Below are 15,213 nucleotides of genomic sequence, written 5' to 3' on the forward strand. Positions count from 1 at the left end.
GCAAAAAAACACCTTTTCCTCACGCTGCAATAATTAAAATGCATCAAGTGCAATTGCACCAAATTTGCTTAAACAACCAGTGGAGACCAAACGCGAGCCGGCTGTGCCCGAAGGGGACTTGTTCTGCAGTATGTGTGTATTACTGCTGCGAATAACAAGCTGATGAAAGGCACCTGGGTGAAAACCCTGGGATCTGGATGTTTCTATCCCCAGATCAGCTATAGCATCTGCTTCCGCCCCACTGTCTTCCTAACGTGGCCCTTCACTTCTGGAAGGCGACATCCTGGCTTCTCCGCAGAGTAAGCCTGGAAAGGCCTGTCTGTTAGGAACCAGGCTTTCCTATCAGCTGCTGCTGGGCCAGGGCTTGGCAACCGATGGCCTCTGCACCAGATGTGGCCTGCAGGACCACTGGATTCAGCCTATGGACATGAGACCTCAGTGGCTTTCAGTGGCAGGGAGGTTCGGCTGTGGGTGCTTTCCCCCCATCGCCGCAGGGAGAAGCGCAGGCATCAAGTGGGTCCCAGCACCCACCCATCCACCTCATGCTGACCCGGGGCGGGTCATCCCGGAAAAGGTTGCCTGCCGCTGCCCTAGACCATAGCACCTCTGGATCCAGATGTGGACACAGGAGTGCTCGGAGCCCTGGCAAAAGGGCAACAGCTGGGATGTGCTAATCGCTGTGTGGGAACAGCTGGCACATAGCGAAACCGCTCCAGGTGTAACACGCCTCCGTCCCAAGTTAAACATGGAGGGTTTTTCTATGTTTGAATCATTCTCTGCTCCATGTTCATAGATTCATAGATGTTAGGGTCGGAAGGGACCTCAATAGATCATCAAGTCCGACCCCCTGCATAAGCAGGAAAGAGTGCTGGGTCTAAATGACCCCAGCTAGATACTCGTCTAACCTCCTCTTGAAGACCCCCAGGGTAGGGGAGAGCACCACCTCCCTTGGGAGCCCGTTCCAGACCTTGGCCACTCGAACTGTGAAGAAGTTCTTCCTTATGTCCAGTCTAAATCTGCTCTCTGCTAGCTTGTGGCCATTGTTTCTTGTAACCCCCGGGGGCACCTTGGTGAATAAATCCTCACCAATTCCCTTCTGTGCCCCCGTGATGAACTTATAGGCAGCCACAAGGTCGCCTCTCAACCTTCTCTTGCGGAGGCTGAAAAGGTCCAGTTTCTCTAGTCTCTCCTCGTAGGGCTTGGTCTGCAGGCCCTTGACCATACGAGTGGCCCTTCTCTGGACCCTCTCCAGGTTATCCACATCCCTCTTGAAGTGCGGCGCCCAGAATTGCACGCAGTACTCCAACTGCGGTCTGACCAGTGCCCGATAGAGGGCAAGTATCACCTCCTTGGACCTATTCGTCATGCATCTGCTGATGCACGATAAAGTGCCATTGGCTTTTCTGATGGCTTCATCACACTGCCAGCTCATGTTCATCTTGGAGTCCACTAGGACTCCCAGATCCCTTTCCACCTCTGTGCCACCCAGCAGGTCATTCCCTAGGCTGTAGGTGTGCTGGACATTTTTCCTCCCTAGGTGCAGCACTTTGCATTTCTCCTTGTTGAACTGCATCCTGTTGTTTTCTGCCCACTTGTCCAACCTGTCCAGGTCTGCCTGCAGCTGTTCCCTGCCCTCCGGCGTGTCCACTTCTCCCCATAGCTTTGTGTCATCTGCAAACTTGGACAGAGTACACTTCACTCCCTCGTCCAAGTCGCTGATGAAGACATTAAAGAGTATCGGTCCAAGGACCGAGCCCTGCGGGACCCCACTGCCCACACCCTTCCAGGTCGAGACCGACCCATCCACCACGACTCTCTGGGTGCGACCCTCCAGCCAATTCGCCACCCACCGGACTGTGTAGTCATCCAAGTCACAGCCTCTTAACTTGTTCACCAGTATGGGGTGGGATACCGTATCGAAGGCCTTCCTGAAGTCTAAGTATACGACATCCACCCCTCCTCCTGTGTCCAGGCGTTTCGTAACCTGGTCATAGAAAGAGACTAGGTTGGTCAGGCACGATCTGCCCACCACAAACCCGTGCTGGTTTCCCCTCAGCATAATTTGCCCTGCCGGGCTCTCACAAATGTGAGCCTTGATAATTTTTTCAAAGACTTTACCAAGGATGGAGGTGAGACTGACTGGCCTATAGTTGCCCGGGTCCTCCTTCCTCCCCTTTTTGAAAATGGGGACCACGTTAGCCCTTTTCCAGTCCTCCGGGACTTGGCTCCAACTCTTGTTGGTCTGTGCCCCACATAGCCTGGCTCTAAGTCTCCAAGCGTTTGTATGAGGCTCAGCATTGACTTTGAACTCACGGTAGAGGGAAAGAAGTCCCTAGCCTGTGTTCCTACTCCAAACCATCCCGCCTGCTCTCAGCATGGGCAGCTTAATATTCCTGAGAGCTGAGGCTTAATATAAAATTGCTTTTCTGCCTGCAGGGACAACACCCCCTGTCAGACCCACTGTCAACCCCCTTCAAAATGCAGGAGACACCAGCTGCATTGCTTGTAGCCTTTTAGCAGAGGACTCAGACACCGGTTCCCTGCTGGTAGATTGGACACATGAGCCTTGGGGTCTGGACACGTGGCAGAGCCATGGACGATCCTGCCCTAGGCAACACGGTGAGAGAGGAGCATCTTCCTTGGCCTGGGACAGAGTGTTACTTCCCATCCTTGTCTCCTGGTGTGATTTACCTGGGCCTCTTGCAAAACAGAGGCCTTCTGCCTGGAAGGATCCAGGCGCCAGGACAAGGAGAAGAACAGCCCTAGTGCAACTAACATTTATTTAAAGACGGATCCATAGGAAAGGCACGTTGGAAGATACAAATTTAAACTGGTACAGGAGATAAGCGTGTGCCCCCCCAGCCGTGCTCGTTCAGCCGGTGCACCACTGTTTGCTAATTCCCCGGGTACTGGTCAGTACCAGCAGTTAATGACCTGAGGTAGAGCTCAGGGTAGTTAACTGCCTAACAAATCCCTTGTTAGACATTGCAGTGACTGATTTCACGGGGATAATCTCTATGAAAAACCCCATTTAACGCTTTATTGCTACAATAATGGGGTTTTTTTTCTCCATCATTGACAGCAGTGCTGGGGGATGGTGGCCCCTGGGAAGCAGTTGCAGCTCCACACTTGGACTCATGAAGGAGGAGAGGTCTGGATCTTTTGGGGGGAGCACAAGCCTCTTGCTGCTGGGCAGGGCAAAGAGGGTAGGCTCGGTGTGCCCTGTGCAAATGACCCCGGGCTCGGGAAGCCTGTCATCCCTGGCTCCACAAAGCCAGGGCAAGGGAGCTGTTTGGAGGATTGTCATTTAAAGCAGCAATGCCAGGCCCTTCCAGTGAACAAAGTTGCTTCTCCTTGCCTGCTTTTGTTCCCCTCCACTTCTTTCCCCCCCACGCCATTGCTCCGCACAGGCCCCAGGAGACTTCTAAGACCTTGCTCAGCCTCACGGATATCTGGTATTTGCATCTTTCGCCTTTTATAATCTGGTAATTTTTTTTTTTTATAACTTGTGTTGACTTTAATTTAAACTATTAGACAAGTCCCTGAATACAGATGGAATCTCGCTCCCCCTCCACGCGCTTGCCACGTTAATTATGATGTCCTCATTTTCGTCTCACTAGGGGATCTTACCGCAGTGATGGGGACGAGCTGAGCTTCATTTAATAAAAGCCACTTCAAACCAGCAGCCATGAGCAGGCGGACACAAGCGGGGCTGAGGAGGCCAGGTGAATGTGTGGCGCCTTCATTACTGAGCTGATCCTTATTGCCACCTCATCAGGCCCCAGCCATTCAAAGTCAAATCTGCAGATGGTCAGAGACTCCTCTGCCTGGGAAGAAGAGGCCATAGATCCTGTAATGAAGGTGAAACAGAAAAACCTTTTCAGTCCTAGATCCCTGGGCTTCTCTCCAGGTGCTGAGCATTTCTGCAGGCCCAGGGAGAGGGGATCTCACCCCACGCTGGTGCCGCAGGAGCACGGCACCTGAGTGACGCCGAATGCCTCCCGCTTCCTCTCAGACGGGTCCTGATCTGGTTGGATGGTCTTCTCGTTATTGTCTTGTCATTATTATGAGTTAGTAGGGAAAGATATTTGGCTTGGACAAACTCTGTGACCTCTGCTAGAGGGAGGGATTGAGCTGGGCCTTTTCCAGCCAGTTCCTCCCTCTACGGGGACACCTGCCTAGGGCATCTGCAGACTCTGGTCTGAAGGATAGGAAATCCATGGCTCCCTCGGGGCCTCTTCTGCAGCCTGGCAGCCCTCCTCTTGCTGCCAGATGTACAGCACCTGCATGCTGTTGTCATTGCTGTCACTTGCTTGTTCTGCCTTAGCAGCCAAGGGTTGTGGACCAGGAGAGCACAGCACTGGGCTGTCCAAATGCAGAACGAAGGGATGCGCCCTGCCCCGGGCCACTGACTGGAACATGTATATACGAGTGCGATGGGGCCGTGCTCTTTCCTCTTCGTGATCCTGAACCTTTCTCCCGCGTGCAAATGTGCAGCAGTTGGGTGCACCCACTCGCTGCTGTCCTCACCCTTGTTGCCAGCACTGAGGGTTGTTCTGGCTCCGGGACCGTTCCTCCCACGACTGTAGCATTGCAGCTCAGTAAAAGGGCTGAGCTGTGCACGGTGGGTCTGCTCTACAAGTGCCTCGCAACACCGGTGAGGAAGGGAAGGACTGCCCACGTGTGCAGTGCAGTGCTGGGTGGGGGTCTGCTGTCTTGCACCCAGTGCAAGGGCTGGCACGGCTCACACGAGTACACCCCTCTCTGCCGCAGCTCATTTGTCCCCTGTCCGCGTGGAAGTTGGGCAGCCCCTTCCCCACCGCTGCACCCCAGCTGTAGCAGGGCGACGATTCCTGCACCAGCAGCAGGGCGGCTCTCCATGCACGGTGCACAAAGACGGCCGCCGCAGCCCCGGTCCTGCAGGCATCGGGCAGCCGGACGCGCTTTCCCCCAGACTGTGCAGCGCTCGGTCTCGGTGCAGCGCTCTCCCCACCCCACGCTTCAGTACCACGGTCAGAGGCCTGAGCAGGGGTCCTTCTGTCCAAACGTGATCAAGGAGAGACTTTAGCCGCACGGGGTTTGTCCTGGACAGGCGACTGGGTCCCGTGGCAGGAATCCCAAGGCAAAGATCCTACCTTGATCCCGGAGATCCCTTGTCGGTGCAGGGGGTGGGATCCCGGTGGCACTAGTGTAGAAGAGCCCCCGCTGCCATGCTGAAATCTGCAGGGGCCTGTGACAAGCAGTGCTCTCACTCGGTTCATCGTCTCCCAGCTCCCACCGGAGCACCGTGATGCTGTCTTCCCTTCTGTACACGGACTAATGCTCATTAAAGGACCGGAGAACTTGAGCTTGAGAAGTCCTTGCAGGAGAAAGCACTTGCACAGCTCTGAGCCCCTGAGCGAGAGGAGAGAGCAGCGGACACATGGACTGGCAGCCCGGAGGCCCAGGATGCACATCAGCAAATATCTCTAGGAAAAGAGACCTGCTCAGATGAACGAGGGAAGGCTGCAGGGGCTGTGCTTGGCAGTGGGATCGTGAAGTAGGGCAGCACTAGAGAGCCCACCTGCCAGACTCCCCCTTGCGCTTCTCAGGCCTTCTGCTTTCCAACAGCAACGTTGCAGTCAAGGGTAAAAGTGCTGCTTTGGGAGCTGTCAGACACCTCGAAGAGGAAGGTGCCACCAAGCCATCAGGAAATGCCGGTCTGGGGCTGCTGCGGGCCTGCCCTCTGCTCCACACCATGCCCTGCATTGGTCTTGGGAGCCAGAGAGCCTGCGCGGTAGAGACGGGGGCCAGGCAAGACAAGATCCAAACAGGTAGATGGTCTTATTGGCTGGAGACCCTATGGCAAGGAATCGGATGAAGGACAGTCCCCTGTAGCCCAGTGACCTTGGTGGAAACCAGCAAGGAGGCTAGGCCGGGCTGCCAGCTCACGTCTGTGGCAGGAGCTGAATTTGCAGGCTCTCAGCTGCACTGCGGAGAGGCCTTGGCCCAGCAGCGAGGATCAGGGAGGCTGTGGTTGAGAGCTAACGGCACTAGTAGGAAGACGGGGCATTTCTCTGCATGCAGTTGCCTCTCGGGTTTGTGCGCCTTTCCCAAAGAGCCCTGTGGGTCGTGTGCCCAGAGCCGTGGTTCCCACTGACACCCCACAGCAGGGAGCCAGCGACTCCGTCTGCCAGCGAGCGCGGGGACAGGGCACATGCCTGGCACTGCTGCACTCCCCAGTGACACTATTTTGTGTGTATTTTCCAGCTTCCAATTACAATTAATTTCACAGGGGCTTTGGGAGGAAAACGACAGAAAGCAGATGTTGTGTTAATTTGTGCTCAATTAATTGAGATGAGGGCTTTAACACCATCACCACCGCCATCACACAGATGGGCACAGGGAGATGCAGAGTGGTACGGCCGGGAGAGCCAGGTGGTGTGCTGAGCCGTGCGCCGGACACCCCAGCGCTGCTGGACGACATGGCAGTGCTGTCGTGCCGTGTGCTGCAATGGCCCGTGTAGCGTGGTGCTCCACGCAGCCAGAGCGGTGCATTATTTTATTGCACTGGGCCACCCTGGCAGCACCGTGTCGCTTAATGCACCCCGTGCACGTCGTGAGGCCGTGGGCTGCTCGAGAGAGCCATGCTTTCACAAGCCCCATCGCCGAGTGGCACCCAGGTAGGAGCCCCGAGGCCACGTCATAGATGCCAGGGTCGGAAGGGACCTCAACAGATCATCGAGTCCGACCCCCGTGTCGGACCTCTGTGGTCTCGGAAGCAGTTTGATTTCTGGTCTACCCAGACTTTAAAACCAGCTGCCTAGGAGGGGCTGCGGCATTTCTATTCAGGCAGGGCTGAGGGAGCCAACTGACCTCAGGGCTCCTTGTCATCTCCCTGATTCCCGTTAATCTCTCTCCGCTCCACGGGCATTAACGGCCCTCTCTCCTTCTTAATGGCCACGGTGCTCCGATCTTCAAACTATCCTTTCTTCTGCAATTTTGCTGTCTGTCTGTTAGCCGTTCTGGGTAATGTCTCTCTTTTATTTCACAGCCCTGCAGACTGTTTTTAGCTCTAGCTAAAAACCTTAACTCAGCTGTGGTCCTGTGAATTCAGGGGTAGAAATGACTGACAGTGAAGTATTGGAGGCACCAGCAAAAAGGCTAGATTCTGTTTTATGACTCTGAATAAAAGATGTACATTTAACTATAATGACTGTGGGACTAATGACACAATATCTTCTGACTACTTTGGCTCATTTTTGCCTAGTTTATTGTGGGGGGGGGTTTAATTTAACATACAGTCTAACAAACAAATGCATATTCCAATAGTTATCTTTTGTTTTTGCTTTATCTTAAACTGAATAATGTAGTTCTAGCCTCCCAGCGTACTAGCAAACCACCTAGTTTCTCTTAAATGGAGAAAAACATTCATTGTGTTGTATGTGAGGATGCAGCACACCATCTGCAGCCCCCTTTTCAGAGCCCTACATCCTCCCCTGTCTCCTGAGTTTGATCCACAAAGTATTTGCGGGGGCTGTGACTGTAGTACCAGGTGCTTTGATCCTTGGAGTCATTCCTAGCCCTTGCGCAGGGAGGAGGGGTCGCCTCGGCAGCCCTCTCACGAACGGGGGTCAGGCTCCCTTTTGCCGTGGATCTGCATTTCTCACCCGCTCACGCGGACGCTGGAGCAAAGTCTCCAGCTCTACCTCTGTGTGCAATGCGAATCAGGCCTGCGCGCGCGCTCGGCTGTTGTCAGGTTTGTGTCTGTAATGAACCGTGGGTCATCCCCAGAATGTGAAACAAGGCTCGTGTCAAGTTCGAGCAGAGCTAGAGGTTTATTGTAACGTACTTGAAATGCTGCCTAAAAGATTTGTTTTCCTGCTCTGCTTCCTTCACCGCAGCCGTGATTGGCAGTGGCAGGGCAGCGTCGGCAGCTAATGCTCCGAGTCCCGGTACAAGGCAAGGGCACGCACCAGCAAGAATAACCAATGGCCTGACTCACTCGTGCACGTCCACCCCTGGTGTGGGCACTTCTGCCCGATGCCACGGGTCCATTGCCAAGTCCAGGTCTCTGATACCAGGCACGGAGCGAGCGTGGGCCGTTGTCCGTGTGGAGAGGGTGTCCTGGGCTGGGGCCGAGTTGTTTCAAAGTGCAGGATGGGAGTTGGTGTTTGGGCCCTTTTGCTTGTTGCCTGGCCCCTGCGCTGCTCCTCTGTGGTTCCCCGTTGGGGTGGTCTCGGTGCACTGGGACCACCTTGGGGCCGGGGAGGGGGACAAGTGGATTGGGAAACGAGATGAGAGCAGGGGCGAAAGCAAAAGAACATGGGTGAGCTGGGTGGAGGAGGAGAGGGCAGCCCCTTGCACTGGGTATCGACAGGGCCGAGCACACCCGTCTCTCCGAAGGAACCTGGGTAGGTTTATTGCAGGTTTCTTGGAGCTCAGGTCTGCAGGTGGTGCCAGGGCCTGGGCCCTCCTGTAGTGGCTCTGGCTGCTTTATGGCCTCCCCGTTCCCCATTGCCAAGGGAGCAAACCAGAACCTGCTCTTTTAGCTAGATGGGATGGAAAGCAACCGTGGCCCTAGGCATTGGCTCCCAAACCCTGCAGGCTTGTAGACTCTGCCGGATGGGAGAGGAGGAATCTGGCTTATGGGTGCAGTAATGCACACTCCTCATTCTGTGGAGCAATGGGGCAGGAACAGACACCTTGTGCCGGGGGTGCTCTGGCCCTCTGCCACCACCATTTTCTCACCCAGGGCCCAGCCACACATTCAAATTAAAGCCAGATAGAAACCAGCTATAAAGATGTCACCCATTTTCAAGCACTAACTTTGTAGTTGGTCGGGGGGGGTTATAGCTGGACCGTCCTTTTTATGGTGCAATCATTCCTTTGCCTGTGTGATGGGTCTAAACGTATTGTGTGGTTAACCAGTTCATGGTGTGATAATTACTGTGCACCTGTGGCCGGTTTTATTTTGCACGTGTGGCTGGTCTGACTTGATTGCATGATTAACTGATTAATTGCATGAGAGATGTAATGTGTAGCAGGGGCCTCTGCACCTCCCCAGTCATGCCTGCCATTCTGCTGAAGCGAACACTGCTTGAAAAGGCAAAAACGAGCAGCAGACACACAGGAACCAGGGCAACTCGGCATTTAGAAATCCCAGTGGTTTTTATTTCAGTGGCTCTTCCACTCCTAAAGCCCATTGGCACTTTGGAGAGTCCCCTCGCAACGCTCGGTGGTGCACAGGCACGTTAGCCTGCAGTTGTTTTAGTGGGAGGGTGTTGGTGCTAACCTCTCTTCCCCACGCACGCCCTTCGACAGAAGCATCCCAGCCCTGAGCGGAAGCTGGGCATGTCAACACTAACCCTTGCCCCATGCCCTGCGAGAGTCTATCGACGTGTGCAAGGTGACGATGTTAATACTAACCTCTCCCCTCTCTGTCCCACAGTGGGATTCTATCAATGAAATGGATGAATTTTTCAGCCCCATCCACACCTATCAGGTCTGTAATGTCATGACCCCGAACCAGAACAATTGGCTGCGGACCAGTTGGGTCCAACGGGACGGTGCCCGACGGGTTTATGCTGAGATTAAGTTTACCCTGCGGGACTGTAACAGTATGCCGGGGGTGCTGGGCACCTGTAAAGAGACCTTCAACCTCTATTACCTGGAGTCTGACCGGGACCTGGGCAGTAGCACCCGCGAGAGCCAGTTTGTGAAGATCGATACCATCGCAGCTGATGAGAGCTTCACCAGTGTGGACCTGGGGGTCAGGCGGCTCAAGCTAAACACTGAGGTGCGGGGTGTGGGGCCCCTGAGCAAGCGGGGCTTTTACTTGGCTTTCCAGGATATAGGCGCCTGCATCGCCATCGTGTCCGTCAGGGTGTACTACAAGAAGTGCCCGGCCATGGTGAGGAACCTGGCATCCTTTTCCGAGGCGGTGACTGGAGCGGACTCCTCCTCCCTGGTGGAGGTGCGGGGCGAGTGTGTGGGGCACTCGGAGGAGAGAGACACCCCCAAGATGTACTGCAGTGCAGAGGGGGAATGGCTGGTGCCTATTGGGAAGTGTGTGTGCAGTGCTGGCTTCGAAGAGCAGAGGGATTCCTGCAAGGGTAAGTCTCTCTCTGCCTCCTAACTATGCTTTCACAGGGAGGGTCGGGCTCCGGTGCATTACTGACCTCACAAAACGGCGGCCGAGGGGCGGCGGGGGGTGCAGAGGTGGCCGCAGCGGGAGAGGAGCTTCCTCTGCAGCAGCGGTGCCCGGAAATGTGAAAACATCCTGGACTGGGAGTTTGTGCTGGTGCATCCTTTGCAGCCCAGACATGGCAGCCTTGACTGGAAGCTGAATAAACCACAGGGAACCTCACTCCTCTGTTCCCCTTTGGTGAACAGAAAGCAGGCTGGGTCGTGACAGCCGGGGGCTAGGTTGTACGTCACGTCAGGCACCTGAAGGTCATGCGCGCAGCTACGAACCTGCAGGTTTTGGCACGTATGCACAGTCCGGGCTGCTGTTTTGCCCCCATGGAAGCGTGGGATTGCTGTGGGAGTATGCATGCTGGGAGGGAGAGGATAGCCTAGTGGGTAGAGAACAGGAGACTTAGGGTCGAGACCAGGGGTGGCCACAAATGGCACAGGCAGCTGCTGCGTGGAGCAGCTGGGGGGGCAGGATGCTGGGAGAGGAGTCCCTGCCAAGATCCAGATGAACTCTTCAGGTGCCACCAGATTCAGGGCTTGGGATCCTCTGGGCTGTGGACACTCAGTCGTGTCGGGTTCAGTTGCAGTTGCCGTCACCTGTGGGCGCAGGGGACGTGCTTGGGGGGTGCAGGTGGCAGGTCAGGGAGACGGGGCCATTGCTGGCAGGGGCTGGCAGGGCCTCCCTTCTGGAGGGGACGGCGTTGCATGGGCTTAAGTCTGCGGCTTTCCATCCCCTACTTGGAAAAGCATCTCTTGATGTTGACTCCCAGCCAGCTACCGCCCTGTCTCCAAACCCCTCTGCCTGGGGAAGTCATTGCAGGGGGGTTGCCCAACACCTTCCAACACATCTGGATGCTTCAGGGGTCCTGGACCGCTGTCAGTCTGACTTGCTTTCTGGGTATAGTACGGAGACTGCGCTGTTGACCTTGGTTGATCTTCTCCTGGAGGTGAGGTGGACAAAAGTGCGTTTGGGAGGCCTGCATGGGCAGATCTGAATTGCACACGGGCCCCAAGCTGCAGTTCTCCAGCTATGCGCACGCCATAAAGCAAATAGGATTCGGCTCCTGGGGTCTGCGAGCTTGTCCCAAAGATCCCTTCCGGTATTGTTTGTAACCCAGGTGAAGAAACCTGTGCGTTCAGTAGCGTACAAGCACTTGGGCCCCTGTCTCTCTCAAAAAAACAGCCCTCCCTGTCACATGCCTGGACTCTCCGAGGTGCCGCGTGACTCGCTCCTCTCCGGCAGAGACGGATGCAAAGGAAACAAAAGCGAGACGCTGAGATTTACAAAACAAGGTTATCACCTTGGTCCGTCACCCCCTTGGGCTGCTGTTTCAGCCCCCGTTCTGGCGGGTGCAGGCGGAGGAGACTTCCCGGAGAGCCCCCGCGCGCTGGGAAGGGGTTCAGGCTGCCAACTGTACAAACTGCGATAAGGAAGGCGGGTGGCCAGCAGCAGCTGTGTAACGGGCTGTGTGCTGGCAGGGGGACGTCTGTGTACAGAGCGCGGTGCTCCGGGCTCCCCGGGAGACCCCTCCGCACAGATTTGTTTGCTCTTGGTTCCTTCATGAAAGGTGTTTAGAGGAGCTGCGTTGTGACTGCAAACAGGAGCGCCAGGCTTTGTTTGAAGGGGATGGGGAGGCAAGCAGAGCATATCTTCGCAAGGTTTCGACACAAGGTTAGGACATCCAAAGTCAGGCAGGGAAGGATTCGGGCACCGTTGGGACTGGTCTCTGCCCCACAGCATCCAGGATTGCACTGAGCTGGGCGGGTGGGCAATGTAAGAGCTAGTGTCTTAGATGCTCCCTCTCCTGTAATGATGTCCCGGGACGCATGCAGTCATTTGTTCTCGGCCTTATTCACGGGAGTGGGAAAGAGTTTTACTGCCTTTAGAGAAGAGCTCCACAGAGGGCCTGGAGCCAAATCTGGTGTGGAAAACACTGCAGCAGTCAGCAGGTCGCTTTTGTCTCTGTTGTTCTCAAAATAACTCGGCGGTCCAAACGGAAAGCAGGCAGCGCAGCTCCAGTGTCAGGTCCGTACCTGGGCACGTGGTCCTTGAAGCAAGGCCCAGGCTGCAGGGACCAGCAAAGACTCCCAAACTTGGCAGAGGTAGGAGAGTCTGTCCCCACTCCCTACGTCCGCGCAGCCAGCAGTCCTTATGGCTGTCCAGGACCGCACATCTGGTCAGAGCGCTTTACTCCGGACCTCAGCAGCTGTACAAGGAGCACTTGGTCCACAGCAGCAATCGCTCATCTGCTGAAGGGGATGTCGTGGTTGTCTCCCTGTCCAGCCCTTGCAGCCTTCCTTCTCCTGGACTCTTTCCCCAACCTCTGACTTGGGACCTCTCTCACTGTCGAAACGTCAGCATCCTCCCGCTAGCCCCAGAAACTCTGTGATCAGGTTAGACGTGACGGTGCGTCATTGCAAACTGTAGTCGTAGGAGGCGGCTCCTACTGCATTATAATGACGTGTTAGTCCGGTTGTCTTGTAAGAAATGATAACCCCACGCAAACCCTCTGCATGGGGCTCCCAGAAAGGAAACCCTGCCATCACTTCATTTATTGCCCTCTGGATGAACACCCAAGTTTAATATTTAGCTGGCGAGACGGAGACAGTTTATGACAAAGATGTAGACGTGCAGAACATGGCTCCAAAGGCTATTTGAGTCTGAAATGTGATGGCGCACCCTGACGACCTCCCAAATAGAGGGATCAAAGCCCACCCCCTTGCTCGCCCCCCTCATCATGAAAGAGCACCGGGCAAGTTAATATTGCAGTGCATGGGGAGTATGGGCAGTAAGTTCGTCGATCAGGTGGTCGTTCAAGCCAGTACCGGTGTCTGCTGCGGCGGGTGGGTGTGTAGCCAGAGTATATATTTACACACGAAAGCAAACAGATACAAATCTCTGGACCTACGCTTCTTGTGCTTGATCGGTACTGAATTCATTTTTCATCGTGAAAAGTGCCTTTCTGGAAAGATTTATAACCCGAGTGGATCTGTCGGAATTGGAAATTAGCCGTTTTAATTGTCAGGCGGACAAGAGCAAGACTCCAGTGGCTGTTGTCCCAGTAATTTTTCATTCTCCGTCACTGGGATGAGACGATATAAATCACTCCTTGTGGCCCTAATAATCTTTCTATAAATATCAAGGAAATTCATTTTTGGTTGGGGAAAAAAAATTAAAGAGGAGATACTTTGCCTTTATGGCAGTGTTTAAAATGCGATTCCAAATTAATTTCCTTTTGCCTTCACAGCCAGACGCCTTATTTATCAAAGCTAAAGATGTTTGAATAGTGGAGGGTGTTTTTTCCCCATTTTTAATGTTCATTTTTTCTAAGTACCTGACAAAGTGATGGAAGACAGTTTAGGAAAGCGGATCATGGCCAAAGCCTGCAGGAGCCTTTCAGCCCCGGGGGGTGGGAAGGGCTCGGCAGTGGCATCTGGGAAGGGGGGGCCCAGGACCGGTGTAGTCCCCAGGCCCCAGCACACACCTGCCCTCCAGCTCCCACGGACATACGGCACAGGTCGCTGCTGGAGGTGCTGCCTTGCTGCTGAAAGCCATTGTGACCGCCCGTTGATTGCCTCGTGCTGTTACATACCCTTGCCTCCCCAGGCAATGGGAGTTTGTCATGGGCTTCAGTGGGAACTTGGCCACAGACACCAGTGAAGGCCAGGCTGAGTGTGAAGAGCACATCTCTGCCTTTGCGCGGTGGTTGGTGCTTGCCCGGTCCAGCGCTCTGGGAAGCGGCGCGTGTGGTTTCTCATTGGTGACAAAGTCCGTTTTGAGACCTCTCCCACGTTGCCTCTTAGGAGTCCCTGTCCCAAACCAGGCGAGCTCAGCTCCCGAGCAGCAAAGCCCATCTCCACCCCTGCTATTCTCTTGACCTCTCACTATGGCCTCTCACATTTCTGTCATACTGTTGAGATGAAAGCAGCAAGGAAGCATCAAACCATCTACATATAAAACCATCAGTACTGACTTTGTATCTGGGCATTGGATGCCATGCGCCCCCCCGTTGGCTGTATGCAGCTGGGCAGATGTGCGGTGCATGCCCAGTCTGTGACTCCCTTGTTGCCGACAGGAATAAAATTCCTGCCGGAAAGTGTCAAAAATGTCATGTAGACGACCAAAAACGGGTGACTTTGCTGATCAGGAAGGAGCCCAGTGCCAGCCAAGAGTCTTGTCTTTGCCGTGTGTAACGGCAGCGAGTGCTCTGCACCAGGACCTGGTTACCGTGAGGTGGGTCTAAGCCTGCTGAGCTTCTCAAGTGCTTGGTTTAAAATGAAAGGAGGGACTAGGTGGGGGTGGTGACGGTCAGGGTGTTAGCAGCTGTCTGGAATATGTGACTGGCCTAGTTGTAAGCAAGAGAGGTGTACATAAAACATTAAAACGCGAGACTGAGCTCTCTCCCTTGGAGTAGCTCCGGCAGCACAAGGCACCCAAATGGCAGCCTCTCCCTTGTGTCTCTGGTGCAGCCCGGTCAGTTCGGTCTCCTGAACCTTTTGTGAGAAATAAGAAAGTGGGACTCGCTGCACGATTAACTCTGACAGCTGCCAGAAATCAGAAGAAGCAGGATTTGTTTGGTAACAGCTTTTATTGGGCCAACTCTGGAGCTGGGAGAGATGCTGGGTGAGCTTTTGGGCATATAACGTGCCGTTCCCCAGGCCACCCGAACAGCTTTCTTCTCTCTCCCTCGGAGTCCAGGTTTTGGGTTCCCTTTAGCAGCGGGAGCATTGGAGAGGAAGAGCTCCCACCCCCGTATGTCAGGTGGGAGTAAAGGGCCGCTCTTGGGGTCTTCTAGCAGTACCAGACACAGGATCCGTGGCAAGAAAGCATCCCTCCCTGCGAGATGGAGCGAGGTCGAGCCAGGGCCAGAGCCAGGATGTGTCAGGAGCAGTATGGGCTCCTCACACAGGTTGAGAATAACCTGGCGATGATGTTGGGCTGCTTTACCCGTCGAGGGAGGATGCACATTCAAGTCACGACCGTGCAGAGCCCGGACACGCGTGCAGAGGGGCGGCGAGCGCTGTCGCTAGGGTGGA

At 54.8% G+C, this 15,213-nt stretch overlaps 1 protein-coding gene across 5 annotated transcripts in view; it reads left to right on the forward strand.

The window, feature by feature from the left end:
• Positions 1-15,213, forward strand: part of EPHA8 (EPH receptor A8) — a 120,756-nt gene that overhangs the window by 69,621 nt on the left and 35,922 nt on the right. For 4 of the 5 annotated variants that reach the window (XM_059716221.1, XM_059716222.1, XM_019495293.2 and 1 more), the window contains one exon: positions 9,431-10,094. The exons of the other annotated variant lie outside the window; for it this stretch is intronic. In XM_059716221.1, coding sequence (XP_059572204.1) covers positions 9,449-10,094 — 646 coding nt within the window. In that variant the 5' untranslated portion in view covers positions 9,431-9,448. The remainder of the gene's footprint in view (positions 1-9,430; positions 10,095-15,213) is intronic. 5 annotated transcript variants of the gene reach the window in all.

The sequence above is a fragment of the Alligator mississippiensis genome, chromosome 13 (assembly GCF_030867095.1).
Source record: "Alligator mississippiensis isolate rAllMis1 chromosome 13, rAllMis1, whole genome shotgun sequence".
Lineage (NCBI taxonomy): Eukaryota > Metazoa > Chordata > Crocodylia > Alligatoridae > Alligator > Alligator mississippiensis.